This window comes from Curcuma longa, unplaced genomic scaffold (genome assembly GCF_044706935.1).
Source record: "Curcuma longa cultivar G26 ecotype Majalengka, Jawa Barat unplaced genomic scaffold, ITB_CL_G26_1.1 contig_17489, whole genome shotgun sequence".
NCBI lineage: Eukaryota > Viridiplantae > Streptophyta > Magnoliopsida > Zingiberales > Zingiberaceae > Curcuma > Curcuma longa.
The window spans coordinates 23,572-42,432 of NW_027430599.1; the positions used below are offsets into that span (position 1 = coordinate 23,572).

An 18,861-nucleotide genomic window follows, 5' to 3' on the forward strand; every position below is an offset into this window, starting at 1 on the left:
TCTTACTCCAATGTTATCATAAACTGGGAGTATATTCATGTTTGTCCAAGTTTTGTGTATTTCTTTTCTTAAATCTCTGGGTAAGTCAACTGTATAATATCCGCTATTATATTAAAACGGAAAGCACTCACAGAGGAAAAGGAAAAATCCCTTACAATGCACCATATCGAGATTCGAATATGAGATGTTTGGTTATTTGTTGGAAGACTTAACCGTTGCACCGTAACCCTGAGGGCAACTTATTTCACTCTTTAGAAATATAGAGAAGTTGTGAGTTGATTGACTGTCCAACAGTAATGTAGCGTCATTACTTATCATGATTAATATAATGGTCTCTTTCTTTCAATTGTCAAACATCATTGTGTGTGTATATATCTATAAATCAATTGCCAAGCATGTTTGTGACTTTGGCATTGTTAATGGTGGAGCTTGTCTGTTTGCCATCATTAAGCCTCTTTAAGTTGATAAAGAGTTAGATAAGTTGACAAAGAGTTAGAGTTAGGAAAGTATACAGTCTACCCGAAAGAAAGTTTTAATTTATGGGAATAATTATTTGTTCTTTTTAAAATATGTTTAGAAAAGAGTTAGGAAAGCCTCTTTTTAAAATATTTTTAAATCCATCCAAAATGAAAGAAAATAAATAAAATTTTCTTCCTCTTGGTATTCTTCTTCTTTCTTTCTTCTTTTACCCTGAAATTTCTTTCCTTTTTCAATCCACTCCATCACCAGATTGCTTGTTGTTAGCGCAACAGCATCCATCCCATCCACAAACTTATGGAGAACAAGAACTTCAAAGGGACATACAATTCCCCAAAGTCGATCCACAAACCAAAGTAGTTCCTTGTTCTAAATAATCTTTGGGCATGAGCAATTGAGGCTGCATTGGCTCAAGGAAAATGCCATAAATGAACGAGAGTGTATGTAACACAAAGTTAAGCGGCATGCATGGACTAAGACTACAAGATTCAGATTCAGCTATGTATCTTCTCTTCTTCTTGTGCTTCATCATTCTCCACAGCAGCTGATGAATTTGAGTGCAGCATTCTCCCCTCCATTTCTGCTTGATCTGGTAAAGGTGCCAAAGCTGGACCATCAAAATCCTCATGAACTCTGGTCAGTTCATCGCCGATCACATCGCACTCATTGATCATCGATACCTCCCTCGACACCGACTCATTCTCGTCTACATGTGCCAGGCTTGGGGGTGCCACCCATGGAATTCCATCCTCTGGTTGTTCCTGTGCACTTTCTTCTGTTCTTGTAGTCGTTGCGATCGATGAGGCATTTGTTTCACTTTCCCGATGGGGACTTCCTCCTTTATCTGCGATGCAAAAGATGAGGTATAATCGGTGCTGAAGGGGAATGAGAAATTCAAAACTGAAATATTTGAATCACCAGAAATGTGGAAAGCTTCAGCATCATCGATTGCTAAATTGGAGTGTGATCGTTCAGTTGCTGTTGGACTTGAATCATAAACAGGTTCGACATGGTTGTTGTTGTGAATGTCCACGAAATTCGATCCGGATGCACCATCCATTGTGCTCTGTCCCTTTCTTCTCTTCATCTGATGTGTTGGAGGAACTCGACTCGTACTCTTCTTCATTTAAATCGACCATTCCATCTCGTTCTGCATATGAAGTGGGTGGTGAATTTAGCACTGAAGCTTCACTGGTATCGCCTTCCGTTTCCGTTTCATTTGAAGGAACTGCATGATCTTTGTTCTCAGTTGTTTCTGGATCATGTTTAACAGGAGTTGCATTGTCTTCTTGATTGGCAACTGAACTGAACTGTTGCATCGAACTAAGTTTGCTAGGACCTTCATACTCTTTCTTCTCTGATCCAATCTTTTCTGCAGCAAAGAAAGGCTTATTGAATGCCATGGGTGGATGTCGAAACTCGAAAATCGAGCCGACGCTGAAGCTTTCATGCCTTCTGAAGAAAGAATCACGAGGTGGAACTGCAACAAAATCTTTCTTCTGGCTCGAGTGATCTTCACCGACTGCTGGCTCAAATGGAATATCGAACGGGTTTTGCCTCGGCAGAGGCATGGAAGGAGCTGAGCCTGGAACTTCATCTAGCTCAGGGATGTCGAATGGATTCCTTCGAGGTGCATTGATCGAGAGAAGTCGGCCATGAGCTTGCAGCCTCTCCTCCGTGTCGTCGTCCAAGTCGATTAGATTCTTCTCGAGGATCTTCCTCGCCTTTCGCTTTTCGAGTAAGTTCTCCAAACGTCGATTCCTCTCGAGTTCAGAATTGCCAAGCTCCACGAGGCTCCTCTGATCATCTGCAGTCCATGTCACAGTTGCCGGGTTTCCACCTTTCTCCTCCTCCTCCTCCTCCTCCTGTGCCTCATCATCATCTTCATCATCTTGGATTTCAGTTTCCTCTTCCACACTACCATCTCCGGTTTCATGATCGCCGGAGGACACAGTCGATCCGCCGTCAGAATTCTTTCCGGAGACAAGCGGGTCGAGCTCATCGAGCAGCGGTATGCCAGTTGCCGCCGAGTTATCGGAGCTCAAAGCTTCATCGGATTCGCACTCCGAAGAAACAGAAACACCCTTGTGATCGACATGACATGAAGGAGAACCAACACAAGAATCATAACCACCACCACCACTCTCCGCTTTTGTTTCATCATCCTCCATTTCTTGCTTCTCCACAGAATCTTCATCACCTTGAACAGAGTTCCTCTTGCTCACATCTTCCTCGCCGCAGCAACTCGATGAAACTGAAGTAGCATCTATCTGATCGACTTTGCTAATTTGTTCTACATCTTTTCCATCTGCACTGTGCCTCACATCGCCGAGCACAATTGTCTTGACTCCTGTTCTTCTTATCTCCTTTCTGCTTCCAGCATGAGCTTTGCCTTTGAGCTTTCTCTCACTCTTGGCGCCGAGGCCATTTGCAACCAAAGAAAGCTTCACCGACGTCTCCGCTGCGCTACCATCTTGATCGTGGCCGGGGATGTTCAGTTCGCTGTAGCTCAAAAGGATTCCAAGGAGAAGAATCGTGCAGACGATGACGGGGACACAATTCAGAACTAGAGCGAATAGAGAAGGGAGGAACTTGTGCAGCAAGAACAGGAAGCATGCCAAACCAAGAGTAAGAAGATGGCATATTACAGATATCCAACTTGTCTTCCTGAAGCACATCACAAATCTTTCTTTTTTCACTTCTTCCTCAACCTCATCAATTGCTGAATCTAGCTACTTCTTCGATTTCCTTCTGCGTGCGAGATCGATGTGCAGGTAAGAACAAACCAACATGAAAGTAAAGTAGTGAAACAAGTGCGATCATTCAACCTCAACAGCATCGAGAATGGACAGAGAAATGATCAAATTGCATACATATGACTGAAGAGGATGATCAACCGAATTGATATGAATCATTTGTCGTAAATAGAAACTTACTATTATCTGAGGCATACAATCGAAGTGCATGATCCTTTTACCTTCCTTCAAATCATCATAAAGTTCATATTAATCTAAAACAATTCATGAATGGAGGGAACAAAAAAAAGAGAATTCTTTTCGAGATGATCAGTAGATCGCGCAATGCATTTTCCAGAAACAATGTGCAAAACATTAGATAAGGATATAGATTTCTAACCCATTGCTCAGAACTAAAAGAACTGATCATTTCTATTACATACCAAATTAACCAGACAAATATAAACAACATTGAACAATACAGAATAATAAACGCTTTTTCGTGAAAAAAAAACTGAAAATTGGATTTGGTTTAAACACTTACTTTTGAGGAAAAGAGATCTCGTTGGTGTAGAATGAAGAGGAAAAAATTGAAAGAAGAGAGTGAAGAGAGGAGAACTAATTAAGTCGAGCTCATCTAATTGAAATAGTGGTTGGGAGAAGAAGAGAAACTATGATTCTTCCACCAACCATGTGTCAATAGATTAATACGCCATATTTATTTTTTACCATGAGATTTGGATTTACCAAGCTATATGATAAAAACAAAAAAAATTTGATATCTTAAATTTTCATGGGAACCATCAACTTTATGATCAAATTTTTAACTATATATTTCTATATTTAGCATATGAATGATAAGTAAATGAATACTTATTTTTATTCAGAATCTTTAGACATTGAAAATAATAAAGATATTCCTAAGAATTATATCACGTTATCTTAAACAAGATATTCTAATTAACCTAGCCAAATTAAGATAAATTACATGGAGCTAGGTAAATGGAGAATACAATCTTGTTAGTATTTGTTAGAAATTAAACTCCGCACAGTTACTTACAGGAGGAGGAAGGTGTGGTTGAAACTGGAGACGACACTCGTGGACTAATAAGTCACTACAATTATTACACTAGTGTAAAAACGAGAAGCAGATGAAATCACTGCAAAAGGCAAAAGGTTGTTTCCGAAACCACCGAGATCGATCGCGTTGGTTTGGTCTGATGACAAGGAAGGGCATTGAGCTGGTGGTGGTAGTGACTGGAACACAACAATTCGAGCAAATATGTGAACTAATTAAATCTTGCGCAACAAATGACGACAAGGCAACTTTGTGCACAGTAGAAGATGTCGATCGCCACTACCCTGAAAGAGATAGATGGGGGTCTCCTGCCAATGGGTTGCCTTGAAATTTTAGTTTGACGTGCTGATTTCTTTACCATGATCTTCGTTGTTAATGCTTCTTCGCAACCTCCTCAACCATATGTCGTGATTGAGCGTATAAGGAGTTCTACATAGTGTATCGGCATAATCAGCAAAAGCTTTCAGGACGGCTGAGATATCCCCAAGCTTCTGCTGTATGACCCTCTTCGACAAAGACTGTTCTCTCCAGTAGAGTGCAGATTCAACCGAATCCAGCTCTGGGAATTCTCCACCGCATGAATAGTATAGCAAGTAGATGAGGCTTTCTGCATCAGATGACGCATACAGCTTCCCTTCTTGTAGAGCATATGTCGAGGAAAAGAAAAGATTCAACGATGGACGATCCCTATCTTCAAGAACAGCATGGCCCCAACCAATCAGGCAAAAGAATGGATGCCTCTTGCCATCGTTGACAAGGATCACATTCTCTGGACGGATGTCACCATGTTTTATTCCGGCCGAAGATGCAATTGCGAGAGCAGATAAGCAATCGTGACAACATCGGAGAGCTTCTTCGGGTCCAAATAAGCCATTTCTTGTCAAATTAGAAACAGTCTCACCGACAGGAGAGATCACAAGGATTGGGGTACCACACCAAGGGTGACTGCAAATTCCACCTGAAGCTGATTTGTTACACTGGCCAGAGTGAATCATTCTTCCAGATGCAACAATTTGAGAAAGATACTGACTGGCTAAACCTCTTTGTTTCATTAGAGTCAACACCTTAGTTTGTCTTTGAACCTGGTACCATAGATCCATGTCCTCCCAAGCAGATTCTAAATTAGAAGTAACTGAACCAACATAAAGCATAAATTTCTCCCCCGGTTCTTCTACAGGAGTGACAATATAGATTCGAACATCACTATTTCTTATTATTTCAACAATCTCAAAACCCTTCTGACACCCTGAGTCTTCCATCCGTACAACTGATCCTTTCTCTAGCTTCAGAGATTCTTCAAAATTAACTTTTACAGATTCTTCTTTGATTTCTACAATTTCAGAGGAATGAGTTTGTTTCTGGAAACGGAACAAACCAGTACCATTAGCATGCACATCAACTAATTGCCTTTCACTTCTACGATTCTGGAGGCGAGAACTATGTTCTGTGGCCAAATCCTCAAGTAGATGTTTTGGCATACCACAAAACTGAACCATACAATGAAAGGTTGCAAGAAGAACCTGTAGAGTTCCAATATCACCCCAGTTGGCATTCCCAAGCTTGTTCCAGATGCGATCAACTGTTGAAACTGAGACTTTTGCATGCTTCTCAATCCATTTCGCAGCAGATTCATACACATCACTGCCATCAAAATCTAACCTAGTAACATCACCTTCGACTTTTACTACCCCACCATATTGTGAATCAACAAGAAGCAAAAATACACAGTTTGCATTATGGGACACAGTAGATGACTTGCTAAGGCTTCTGGCTAACAACACACGGAGTGCAAAGAAAAGTGCTTCTCCAAGAATAGATGAGGAAGGCCGCTGATCATTCTGCACTAAGATACCAACATCAGGCCTCAATAAAGCCAACTCAACAATTTGATCCCATTTCCCATGGTAATCCCTACTGCTTTGTAGCAAAATAGCAGTTGCACAAATACCTTCAAGATTTCCTCTAGCAATAGCCTTTTCAGCAGGATAAAATTTCGAACTTGTGCTGTGTATACAGGCCACTGAGAAAGGCACTGGTTCATCATGACTCCAAAAAGTCTCCCACAATCCCTTCACACTAGCATGTAAGAAATCTTCAATGGCAAGATGTGCTGTAGCTTCCACCACATCAGATGTTGATGCATAGACAGCGCTAGGCATTCGTATCAACTGCTGAAATGAAACACCTTCAAGTGCATAATCAAAATTTTGGAGTTCTCCAAGTTTGAATGGAACATCAAGAGTTGGCTTCCGGAATTCTGATTCCTCAGACATTCCTGAAAGCCAATCTCCAAGGGTTGCTGTCAATATTTCACTATCCACAAATTTCTGAAGAAAATCCTTATAACTGGAAGATGATGAGCCCCATTGTCTAACTCTTGATGAAACACTATATCTTTTCGGCCCAGACTCAACTGAGTTACGGTCTGGATCTGGGGGCCGACCTGGCAACAATAATGGGTAGGAAATGCTTAAGCTTCGGAATGAAAGAGTAAACATTCCACTAACAAATAAAAACTAAGCAACAACTTGTAGCTAACAGTACCATAATAGACATATCTAGGGATCACTTCGCACCAGAAAATTGGGTTAAAACACAAGAAATTCTTATGAGTTGTTAAAAGTCAACATGCAGATAAAACACCGAATACCAGACAAGTGAACGATCCAATTTTCCATCTACTCGTGTAATAACATAAATTTAATGAAGGTTAACACTCTTGAATTCAAATGTACCTATATAAACCAATTAGAAAAATTAAGCATTTTTCTTTGTTTCTTAGCTAATTAGGATGGCAAACGAACACACTGATACTACACAATAAAAGAGGAAGCAATTCTAATGTGTTTCCTTTCAGATCTTCTAATAAAGAAAGCTCTTGAGACCAGTTATATTCACTTTTTTGTGCTTCAATAATTTCTTAGATCGTTATTTTATATAAAAGAGAAAGGTGTCACTAACATAGAATGAAATTGTTCTGCTTATTTCTCTTCCATCATGATCTGCCACTTTGCATAAGACACTAATATTATTCTTTCTTTTAGAGAAACCATGGGCTTAAAATTGAATGTATGAAGAAATTTTCACCAAGAAAGTTTCTTGTTCTAGGTGGGAACTACCTAATCAATTGGAGATAGGGTAGATCATAAAGGTCTAGTCCAACTTCACTTTCATTACAAATACCTATAATAGATGGATGGCCACAAGAACTTGAAGAGGAACATGCTTACGGAAAAATTATAATATTTAAAATATGTGTTTTGCACGGCACTAACTTCTCATATGTAAAGCCTCAAGAATGGGTCCCCACTATGTTGCCAAAGGTTCAAGTCTATTAATGCAAATAATGGAACCTTGGTTATGATGGTGCATTGAACAAGAAGATACTAATGGCGTTATGCACAGATTGAGTGATTAAAATGAAGAAAAGATTCAAGAGTACTGTGCAACCTCTCTGTATCCCTTATGGTAAATCAAATTTTAATTAATTAATATATATATTATTTTTCAACAATTTGTCAATTAACTATCATTTCCATTAAGAAAGTATTTTGAAACAGACAATATATAGATATCCATTTCTATACATAAACCTTATACATAGGTTATGTTTTGTGGATGAATAGCAAAGAGTATATCCATCTAAGAAAACGAGAATAGTACATCTATTACCCTTAAAGGGAAAGATGCCACCTAATTGAAAAATAGTATGAATATCCATGAGATTCCAACATGAATAGTCATATCAATACCTGAAGTATAAAGAATAAGGATGTCAAACCCCTATTCAAATGCCCACTCCATAGAAAGATATGTTAGTGAAGATGGACACAAGAAATTGAGATTTTTTTTTCATTTGTCATTACTAGTAATTTTATATTTTAAATGAAAAGAGATTTATTCACTAGCATTTAATAATTTTATCAAGATTGCAGGACCTCAAATTCATTGGCATATCATTTTAAGTATACTTTATTATGGTTAATTTCCACATTAAATAGTCTATAAAATTCCACAGATGAACTTCCTATTATCTTTATTAATCTAGTTAGTTCAGGTTTTACATTGATGGCGAACCTTGAATCTTGTTGATTAAATGGGACTATTGATTGGTTTTTCAACGAAAGGAATTATTGTTACGCCAACTTTACCAGTGTCTCACGATGCCAAGGTTCTTGGTAGGCCTGGGGACGCCTAGAGTTGTGATATCATAGTGTGGGCACAAATTCGCAAGGAAAATAAGTTACACTGACGTCAAACGAAAAAGTAAAGTGAGGGCGAAGCGAGAAACAAGTCCTAACTTTCCGATCCCAACAAGCTCAATGTAACCACCAATTCGGTCATGGATTCTTCAAATTTCCATAGCGGATGGACCATTACAGGGGCAGTACATATCGGCAGATCTAACAAATACCACAATTTCCCATACGCAAAGTCCGAGAATCGAACGAAAAACGACGTCTAACCTTCCATTTAAAAGAAGTAACGGATCAGAATTGGGTATGGTGACTTAGGGCTTCTTCCGCCGCAAAAAGGGAGAGGAGAAGGCGAGCATCCCTCGTCGTCGTCGCTGTCAAAGAAGTAAAACCTCAAGTAACAGTCGTTGGAGTTCGCCCTCCTCCTCCTCCTCCTCCTCCTCCTCTCTCTCTCCTTCCTTCCTCTTGCTCCGCCGTCGCTCGTCGCTCGTTAGTGTTCGGTTGTACTTGTCGCGCTTCAGAAAAAGGAAAAGAAAATTTTAATTAATAAATCCTTTTTCATTCTCTAAATAAATTATTCGAAATTAATCCTTTTCTGCACTGGTTCGATTACCGCATCTCGTTACTCCAAATGCTACCTGCCTTTTAATTGCGCAAAATATCTGGGTCCCACGGTGACCCAAATCATATTGCCGCTCACAACCGCTGCGGGCCCACTAACTCCTTCAATTAATAGAGCAGGTCTGATTTCATGTGACAGAATTCGGCAAGGCAAGTAGTTTTCGCTAAATCTGTCGAACACGCGAATTATGAGACCCACAACTCACCTCTCCACGCTATCCGGACCCCACTGTAGACCAACACTAATGCGGGTCCCAACGAAGTAGGACCCTCTTCATACCCGATACGCACTGGCCCACCCGTCAAGAGATTGGTCAAAGCGACGGGTAAACAAGAACCAGTTTGACTTCTTCATCATTTCCACCCCTCCGCTTCTTTTTGCTAAAAAAAGAAAAAGTAAAATTAAAAAAGAAACTCAAACTCACTGTAGTGGAGGTATGCAATAAATTATTATTTCAAATTTATTATATAATTCAACATAAAATATCTGCTCTAAGAAAAGACTAGGTCAAGATAAGAATCAATTACGAGTTTATTTAAAAAATAATAATTTTAATTAGTCGCATTGACTCAATTCCTAGGGGTGATCCCGATCCGGTTCCACGAAAGTTTCCTATCAACCATCAGGGTAAATCGGGAAGCGCACACAGTGGCCAACTCAGATGCCCAGCATCCTTTGATTGCGATCCCTATTTGAAAAAAAATTCTTATAAATATATCGTAGTTGGGATCGAACCGCGAATGCCTGGATGACAACCTGAATGTCCTACCGCGGCCATGGGCCACGGGGACAATTACGAGCTTATTTAAGAGAATACTTTAGATGGTTAATTACTTGTTTCAGGAAATCTTTTCACAGCAAGCAAACAATATATCGATCGGTTGATGGAACAAGCATAGCTCCATTAAATCAATAACAAATGTTTAATCGCAACAGTAACTTGAATGATTCAATCTTCTTCAACTGTAGTCTTTGAAATGTGTTTGCGCTCTAAAAGATGGAGCTGCATGTAGTTCATCCGCCGTTTCCAGACTGAGTGATGAACCAATGAAGATTGCACAGATGAAAGACAAGCAAAGCATGTGATTGGCAGCTTTTTTCTTCACCGTGCTGTGATTCCTGGTAAAGCTGTAAAAACAGTGAGTGAGAACAACAAAAAGTGCTGCAGTGAAGAGCGAAGGCAGGAACCATATAAATGACCTGACCACCACATGCTTCTCTTCCTCCTCGGCATTTGCCAGATCCTTCTCATTTCTGCTGCCTTTTTCTTTGCTTCTTTCCTTTTCTTTTCACTTTGAGGAAGCTGCTGTGACTATCAACAGCCACACTGCTCGCTGTTCTGCTGGCGCAAGTCTTTTCAAGGTTTTGCATCATCGTCTGGTCATTTCATGATTTGTTTTCTTGCTTCCAGGGAAGGTAAGAAGGTAGGTTCCAGTCCTCTCTCTATTTCCCTTTTTCCTTGATGAATCAAAGGTTGTTTGGCTGCTTCTTCTTCCTGCCAAGACTGGAAATTTCTGGTATTCTTATTACGTTGCTTGGTGATTTTGAAAACTTGTGTGCAACATTATTTCTTCTTCCTTGTTGAATCATGTGGTAGCAACCTCAAAGATCAAACTTTCTTCCTCTATTTGACAAGATCTTACTGTTTTTTCTGCCATTTGTATAATTGCCTTCAGCTCAAATGCCATTTTATCAGGTTCCTGTTGTTTCACAGTAACATCTCCTTCATTCACTATCATCAATCTGTTGCTTTAACTACTTTTTCTGGAATTTGTGCTATCAATCATGCTTGGTATTTTGCCAAATCTTCTTGTTTTCTTTCTAGCTTAATTCTGTGTGTTCTCTGATATAAGAAATTTTGGGACATTAGGCATTGGCATGCACTGAACAAAGCATATATATATATATTCATAGCTCATACCTCTTAAAAGCACTCCAAAGATACAAGGGATGAATACAACAAAAGGCAAGCGAAGAATCAGTAAATATGAGCTCGGGCGCACGATCGGAGAAGGAGCATTTGCCAAGGTCCAGTTTGCAAGGAATATCGAAACTGGAGAGCCTGTTGCTATCAAGATTCTCGACAAGGAGAAAGTTCTCAAATACAAATTAGTCGAACAGGTGGCTAAATTTGTCATAAAAGTTTACAGTTTCTTATGTGTTAGTCATTTTTGCAGTAACATGATTCCAATAGATTTCAGTCAGTTGAGCTTGCATAGATGCAATTGAAAACTTCTAAATGTATTTCTGAATATCGATCGTCACCACAGAAGTAGCTTTCTAAGTATTCCTTGATCGCATCCAGCGAATTTCGAGGTTACTAACTCTACAATCTTTATGCAGATCAAGCGAGAAGTAGCCACTATGAAGTTAATAAAGCATCCTAATGTCGTTCGCATCAATGAGGTTGCCTTCAAAAGCCTTTTCCAAGACATCTATTTTCCCTTAGGTTCCTACACTTGCTGTAGTTCTTCGATAGTTAATCATCAACTATGGTCCTGTGGTCCATTCATTCATCTCTCAAGTGATTGAAACTTATTTAAAGATGATGCTCAAAAGATCAATTATGCCACAAAACAAAGTTTTGATCCAAAAAAAAACAATTCTATGCTCTCATTTCAGTTCCATTTTCCCCCTCAACCTAACATTTTATGGTTGGTTCTTGGACCTTTCTATCTAAGAGGAGAACTAGGCAATAAACACACACGGTTGCCACTGGAATATGTGTATTAATCTAGCTAATAAATGTTTTTACCTATTTCAGGTGATGGGAAGCAAAACAAAGATCTTTATTGTACTTGAATTTGCTACAGGAGGAGAGCTTTTTGACAAAATAGTAAGATCAAATTTCCAGAAAGAAAATATATACTTTCTGAAATAGACCATGAATTTGGTTAGCTAACAAAAGTTTGAGCTATCAAGAAAGAGAGTACTAATTTATGTTTTAGCACTCCCTTCAAGTGTTAGGTGGATATATCACTAAGGCCATGGAATTCAACACTAATGTTGTGTAACAATTGTATCATGAAGGTAAACCATGGTCGGATGAGGGAAGACAAAGCACGAAGATATTTCCAACAACTTATCAATGCGGTCGATTATTGCCATAGCAGGGGAGTTTACCATCGCGATCTGAAAGTAAATTCACTAACCTCATACACTTGTTATGATGAGTGGTTCAAGTCATCAAGCAACAATAATCAGATTGTGTAAAATGCATTTCCACAGCCGGAAAACTTATTACTCGATGCCTGCGGTAACCTGAAAGTTTCAGACTTTGGATTAAGTGCATTATCACAGCAAGTCAGGGTAATATATAGAAGCTTGTAACTGTCTCCTCATCTTCATCTAACTTCTTATCGAAACTTTGAACCTATTTGGTGTTTCTTCCAGGATGATGGCTTGCTTCATACTACTTGTGGCACTCCAAATTATGTTGCTCCTGAGGTTGAGATAATTGTCTTGTAGCAATTAAATCTTTTTCTCCTGATTCAAAGATCAAAAGTGTAATTGATTAGAACAATTTTGCTCGAGTGATTAGGTTCTCAACGACAGAGGCTACGATGGAGCAACTGCAGATTTATGGTCATGTGGAGTCATCCTATTTGTGTTGCTTGCAGGTTACTTGCCTTTTGAGGATTCTAATATTATGACCTTGTACAAAAAAGTGAGCATTACATTACATTGTAGATAGGATTTCTACATCGAATTGCATTTTCGAAAAGTTACACTTGTTCATTGTACCTGCAGATCTCATCTGCTGAATTCACATGCCCATCTTGGCTTTCCTTTGGTGCCAAGAGATTGTTGGCAAGAATCCTCCACCCAAATCCATCGACTGTAAGGACTTTGATTGATGAAATGGATGAAATAGATGTTCATTCATCTTCGAACTTTCGATTACTTTGAGTTGTAAAAATCACCTACTTCTTTCAAACTAATTGCAGCGTGTTACTATTCCGGAGATATTGGAGGATGAATGGTTCAAGAAAGATTACGAGCCTCCTGTTTTCGAGGAGAACTATGCTGCAAATTCAGATGATGTGGGTGAAGTGAGTCGAAGGCAACTTCCGCCGACATTTCTAGTAAACATTTTGAACTTGTGCTTTCGTGAAAGAGCACGATCATATCGAGTGAAGCTTATCTGCGTTGTTGTTACAGGAACATCATGTAACCGAGAAGAAAGAGGAGGAACCAACACCCATGAATGCCTTTGAACTGATCTCGATGTCAAAGGGGTTAGATCTTGGCAATTTGTTCAACCAAGAGCAGGTTCAGATGTCGAACCATATTTCAATTATGTTTTATGCAATGCCAATCTTAACACATTTGGAAATTAAACTGAAACAGGAATTTAAAAGAGAAACAAGATTCACATCCACTAGCTCAGCCAAAGAGATTATTACTAAGATCGAAGAGGTTGCAAAGCCACTTGGATTCAATATTCAGAAGAAGAACTACAAGGTCCGTATTATAAAAAGAAAAATGATTCAAGAGATCTGCGTACAAGTAGTAATATAGCATAGCATTAAGCATAAATGATATGTGTAACTGACTTCAAACAATTAATTGGGACTAATAGGGTGGGTTCGATATGGTTATGATTCAAGAAATATAGTGAAGTACATCATAAAAAGTATACTCGGTTTGCAGTTTCTCATTGTTAGCGATGCTTATTCAGATGAGGCTGGAAAATATAAAAGCTGGAAGGAAGGGAAATCTCAAAGTTGCTACTGAGGTACCCTAAAGATGCATCATTTTTTTTTGCCAAGATTCCATTTTGCTAATGTTTGTTCCAACAAACTTGTAGGTATTTCAAGTCGCCCCATCTCTACATATGGTCGAGGTACGAAAAGCTAAAGGCGACACTTTGGAATTCCACAAGGTACAAACTGAAACTTCATCTATGTTCTTAGCATTTTTCTGAACTTGCAAGAAGTTGCCATTGCATTCTTCAAAGATAACACAAGATAAATCTCTATAAAAGCAAACTCGAATTATCAAGAAAAGCTAAAGAAGACACTCTGGGATTATTAAGACAAACCTACACCATGTTCTTAGCATCAGTTAAAGCTTGTATTATGGTGGTGGTGGAGGATCTACATACTGCACTATATGGAAACAAACTTCAATATAGAGTGATGATGAAACCTGAATGTTTCTTTGCACATGATCTGCCGATTAAGGGTATAAATAAGTATATACATTGTGCATCAAGTAAAACCTACAAAAGCAGTGATACCTCTAAATCTTAGAATCATGAATCATATTGACTTATGAATGAGAGCACCGAGTACTGAAATTGAGCATCTTACCCTAACTCTCCTAAATGTCAATAAACATGACTTTTCCAGTTATCTTTTGCCTTTGGCACGAATGTGTTTTGGTTGTTCCTTTCGACAGATTGGTCGTCTCTACCATCACTTCTCTCTACTTTGCAGTTTTACAAGAATCTATCTAGCAGCCTCAAGGATGTTGTTTGGATATCCGAGGACAGGCAAGAGCAAGCTAAATAGGATCACAACTTTCAGGCAGCTAAAGAATCTACTGTGCTATGTACAAAAGTGTGCGATTGTTTTTTTTTTTGCCCTTTTTTGGAGCAAACCAAGATGAACTAGTCCTTATTCTTGAACACCATGCACTTTTCTCCTTATCTAATTCTTTTATTATTACGTTTCCTTTGCTCTCTATGCTAAAATGATGCTTCCCTGTATACACTAAACGAAGGAATAAGATCTTTTCTGCATCCATTTGATGATTCGGATATGTGTCGCTGATACCGAACAGAGAAGAGAGCTCTTATCCTGTAATCGTCAAGTGCCCCATTTGTTTTCTTTCTCCTATTTTCTCCAAGTAACTAGACCACAAAGGATGATGATGATCCAAACTCCAAGTGGGATAAATTTTTAGCATGCCATTATTAATGCTAGAAACTGACAATTGATCTGTAATAAGTTCTCTGGATAGAGCAAGCAATACTATCCAGAGAAAATACGGCAAATTATTGAGAAACTTCACGAGTTTCTTTAGTTAATTATTGTTCTAGATTTGGAGAATTAATTCAGCAATTGTGATAATGGAGCTTCATCCCTTGCCAAATGTTTGAATCTACGCATATCTATGACAAACATACAACTAATTATTAGGATCAAAGAAAAAGATGGTCCTTTCTAAGCTTAGTGGATAACGCAAGGCAGATAAACATAAGAAGTTGTATAAAATTTCAAGGACATAAGACGGCCATCAACAGAATGCAAGAAGAAATTAAGCATCGTCTATCCTGGCGCCTAGGGACAACGATAACCAAACAAGTACAAACATTACAAATTGAGAAATGCCAGAAACACAACGTACATATCTGCCATGAAAGTTGTGGACGGTTTATATGGTAGTCACGTTGATGGGAATCATCTCCTCACTTGGCCATCATGACTTTAACAAACTCGTCGTAGTTGATTTGGCCATCACCATCCACATCCGCTTCGCGAATCATCTCGTCGACCTCCTCATCAGTCAACTTTTCCCCGAGATTGGTCATGACATGGCGAAGCTCAGCGGCGGAAATGAAACCATTCTGGTCCTTGTCGAACACTCTAAAGGCCTCCCTGAGTTCTTCCTCGGAGTCGGTGTCTTTCATCTTGCGTGCCATCAGGTTAAGGAACTCTGGGAAATCAATAGTTCCATTGCCATCAGCATCAACCTCGTTGATCATGTCTTGCAGTTCTGCTTCTGTAGGATTCTGCCCCAACGATCGCATCACAGTCCCAAGCTCCTTGGTTGTGATACAACCTGATAAGTTTCATCCATACAAGAAATTATTGAAATAGTTTATACAAGAACCAGGATTATGGGCTCTAGTTAAACAAAATGAATGTCATGACTATTCTATCCAATAGTTGAACAGGAAGTTATATGATTACAGTATGATGACAATTAAGCAATATGTCGCTCATAAAAGCTAGCAACCCAATAAAAATAAAAAGGATGGTGAACTTGAGAAATTACAAGTGTTACTGCTAGTATTATGCACAATTTTTTTTTAAAAAAATAAATGACCACTTAAATTGAATGTAAGTGAACTTTCTTTGAGAGGACACTCAAAACAAAGATAAAGAGGCTTCATCTTTAAGGTGATGCATCTTCTAAGAGAGCTACTAAGCATGCTGAAAGCTGATGAACTTGGGTGGAAAGCTTTTTCTCATTTTCAACATTTGTCGCGATGTAAAATCATGGTAGAGCTTTTCAGAGGAAAACAAATTCCACTTAACCCGGCTACTTCTCTCTCACGCAGGCCTAGGCCTCCCAAGCAGTAGGAAAGAGGAAACAAACAATTTGTTCCAGTGATATGATATCTCTAATGCTCTAATGGACCTTTGACATCGATTTTAAATTTTCAGTGGCTTTATGATTCCATGCAGGAATGCAGAAACAGGATACAAATTGAAATTGGAGATGCTCTAAATTCAAAAAATAATGACCAAATCTTTTGTATCTTTAGCTCTATGTACTCTGTTACTACCATCAAAATGGCCAAGTAATTTGGGGCTTACAAATTTTAAATAAGAACATTAAAGCCAACCATGTAGTCAGTATAAGTATTTGATATTTTGTTATAGATTATCTTATTATTATATAAAACTTGAATTTTGTACTCGTTCTTTAAGCATGCAATATATCATGTTGTACTCCTTTATGTTTTGTCCGTTGTATTAATATTATAGAGATCAGTCACGCCTAAATTGAGGCCTACAATGTGTTTTTTCTCTTCTTTTGTTATGTTAGTAGAAAAAATTTTGTGATTGCACTTTCTTTATATCCATAGTATGCTATTTCAAGGTTTAAATTGTATTGAAGAACAAGATGTTCATACTTGTATCACACTAAGTTTTATTTTATGTTTACAATTGTTTAGGTATCAAGCCATACTTTCATCTGTTATAAATTCAGATTCATTGATTACACAATAAGATGTAGTATTCAACTTTATATTATCCTTATCAACTAACCGTTTATTATTTTACAGAAAAATGAGAACCGAAATGTGAAACTGTAAGTAGGACAACTCCATTCAGATTCCAGATAACATCATTATTATTCAAATATGGACATGCAATCACTGGTTCTAATATTCACTCCCTCATTTTCTATGCTAAAAATAAATTATTAGTTGAATCAGACAAGACAAAGGAAGCTCCAGTCGAGTATTAAGTATTTCACGTCAAAACTGATGCAAGAAATGTGCTACCTTCTACAGAACTATATTTCATTCCTTTTACACTTGGCTGTCTTTCAAGTCCACTATCCTTTGCATCTGGAACTGATGGAGAGGCCCAAACTTTCAGTCACTCTACGTCGGACAGACTAAAGTGGAGGGATTTGAAAAATGCAAGGCACGGAGAACCAATCTAATTTTAGGACCCACCTTAGCATAAAGGAATTCAAAACAAGCTCGAGCAGATATGCTAGTCAACAGAATATAGCACAGTGATGACTACAAAAAGGTAAAATGGAGTGGACAAGATAAGACTGGATCATGATCGTTCATTATTCAAACACTCAACTGAGATCCTTTCTTGTCAAAGGAACATAAATCAGGATGGAACTCCGACTGACACTCGCATACTGAAAAGTATAATAAAAAAGTGTTAGTATCTTAACGAATTGATGAGGCTTGTTTTGCTTCAACCTTTTTCTAATTTTTCAACTTTATCATTGACTAATAATCGTCATAATCAAGCAGCATAAAACGATTACTAACAGCGCCAAATAATATCTAACCCGAGTCAATTCATGGTGTAGGAAACGGCCACGACTATGTAAAGATCGAAACAGAAAACTGGTCACGAGCCGATCTGTCTATCACAGGTCGATCAGAAAGAGCAAGCGAAATCTAAGCAACCCAGTCCGGGGAAAGCATCAGCGAGATCCATCGAGCACCATCAAGACAGATCCCTAAAGCGAGGTTCATCTAGCAAAAAAAAAAAAAAACAACTAATCTACAGCAGGGCTGGCGAAAGCGCGATCCGTCAACAGCGGGTCCATCGAAAAGATAAGAGGAACAAGGCCACCGTTCGGGAGATAAGTGAACTGCGAAGAAACGAAGGAAGGAGGTCCAAGAAAATGAAAGAAAAGGAGGGAAAGGAGAGGGAGATCTTACCATCTCCGTCCTTGTCGAAGAGACTGAAAGCCTCCTTGAACTCGGCGATCTGGTCATCCGTCAACTGCTCCGCCATCGACGACCTTCGGTTCCAGCAGCAGCTACGGCAGGGTGGAGGAGAAGGAGAGGAAATTTGGTGGGAGATCGGAAGCGGAATGGTGCGGAGATCCTTTTAAGTAGAAAAAGGAGAAAGAAAACCCGCAGTGGCGACCACGACGGTGAGGAGACGAGTCTTGGTGGACAAGTTTCATTTTGCCTCTCAAAAGTTATCTTTTTTTAACATATTTAAAATTATTAATTTACGAATTTGTTTTATTTGAATCAATCACCTTTCAACAGTCGGTATTTTATCGAATCACGTATTTAATTGTATGGATTATTTAGAATGCGTAGTCTATTTTTAAATTGATTAAATCATATATTTCTTTTTCATAATATTTCTCTTCTTTTTACTATTTATCCGGAAAAAAACTTCCTTTTCACCTTTCATTAATTTTCGTGAGTATTTAGTATTTAGCATGTTACGTATAATCAAATCAGCAATCTCTAACCTAATCAACAGGTCAGTCCACAGTTCGGTTGTCTTGTCTTTCTTT

The 18,861-nt window shown here is 38.6% G+C and overlaps 3 protein-coding genes and 1 pseudogene across 4 annotated transcripts; 1 reads left to right on the forward strand and 3 right to left on the reverse strand.

Moving 5' to 3' along the window:
* Positions 1–971: 971 nt before the first annotated feature.
* Positions 972–3,155, reverse strand: LOC141816629 (uncharacterized; annotated as a pseudogene).
* Positions 3,156–4,287: 1,132 nt separating this feature from the next.
* LOC141816628 (uncharacterized) lies at positions 4,288–8,910 on the reverse strand. The gene is made up of 2 exons (XM_074704373.1): positions 8,757–8,910; positions 4,288–6,733 (listed from the first exon to the last, which is right to left on the reverse strand). The coding sequence occupies exons 1-2, from the start codon at positions 8,761–8,763 to the stop codon at positions 4,623–4,625; spliced, it is 2,118 nt and encodes a 705-aa protein (XP_074560474.1). The 5' UTR covers positions 8,764–8,910; the 3' UTR covers positions 4,288–4,622.
* A 2,148-nt stretch (positions 8,911–11,058) lies between these two features.
* On the forward strand, positions 11,059–14,624 carry LOC141816630 (CBL-interacting protein kinase 32-like). 2 transcript variants are annotated; one of them, XM_074704375.1, is made up of 14 exons: positions 11,059–11,229; positions 11,452–11,514; positions 11,873–11,944; positions 12,139–12,246; positions 12,337–12,417; positions 12,502–12,555; positions 12,650–12,775; positions 12,859–12,948; positions 13,056–13,160; positions 13,270–13,380; positions 13,459–13,611; positions 13,790–13,846; positions 13,919–13,993; positions 14,550–14,624. In XM_074704375.1, exons 1-14 carry the CDS (start codon positions 11,059–11,061, stop codon positions 14,622–14,624), a joined length of 1,341 nt encoding a protein of 446 aa, XP_074560476.1. The 2 variants fall into 2 exon arrangements, with proteins under 2 accessions (XP_074560476.1, XP_074560477.1); XM_074704376.1 differs by having other exon boundaries at positions 13,459–13,572.
* A 682-nt stretch (positions 14,625–15,306) lies between these two features.
* LOC141816631 (calmodulin-3) lies at positions 15,307–18,498 on the reverse strand. The gene is made up of 2 exons (XM_074704377.1): positions 18,266–18,498; positions 15,307–15,897 (listed from the first exon to the last, which is right to left on the reverse strand). The coding sequence occupies exons 1-2, from the start codon at positions 18,339–18,341 to the stop codon at positions 15,524–15,526; spliced, it is 450 nt and encodes a 149-aa protein (XP_074560478.1). The 5' UTR covers positions 18,342–18,498; the 3' UTR covers positions 15,307–15,523.
* Between the last annotated feature and the right edge of the window lie 363 nt (positions 18,499–18,861).

Coding starts and splice junctions, on each gene's coding strand:
- LOC141816630 (XM_074704375.1), top strand. CDS start 11,059: ATGAATACAACAAAAGGCAAGCGAAGAATCAGTAAATATGAGCTCGGG. Junction 12,418..12,501: donor CATTATCACAGCAAGTCAGG/GTAATATATAGA, acceptor TGTTTCTTCCAG/GATGATGGCTTGCTTCATAC. Junction 12,776..12,858: donor TTATGACCTTGTACAAAAAA/GTGAGCATTACA, acceptor TTGTACCTGCAG/ATCTCATCTGCTGAATTCAC.
- LOC141816631 (XM_074704377.1), bottom strand. CDS start 18,341: ATGGCGGAGCAGTTGACGGATGACCAGATCGCCGAGTTCAAGGAGGCT. Junction 15,898..18,265: donor CTTCGACAAGGACGGAGATG/GTAAGATCTCCC, acceptor GAAACTTATCAG/GTTGTATCACAACCAAGGAG.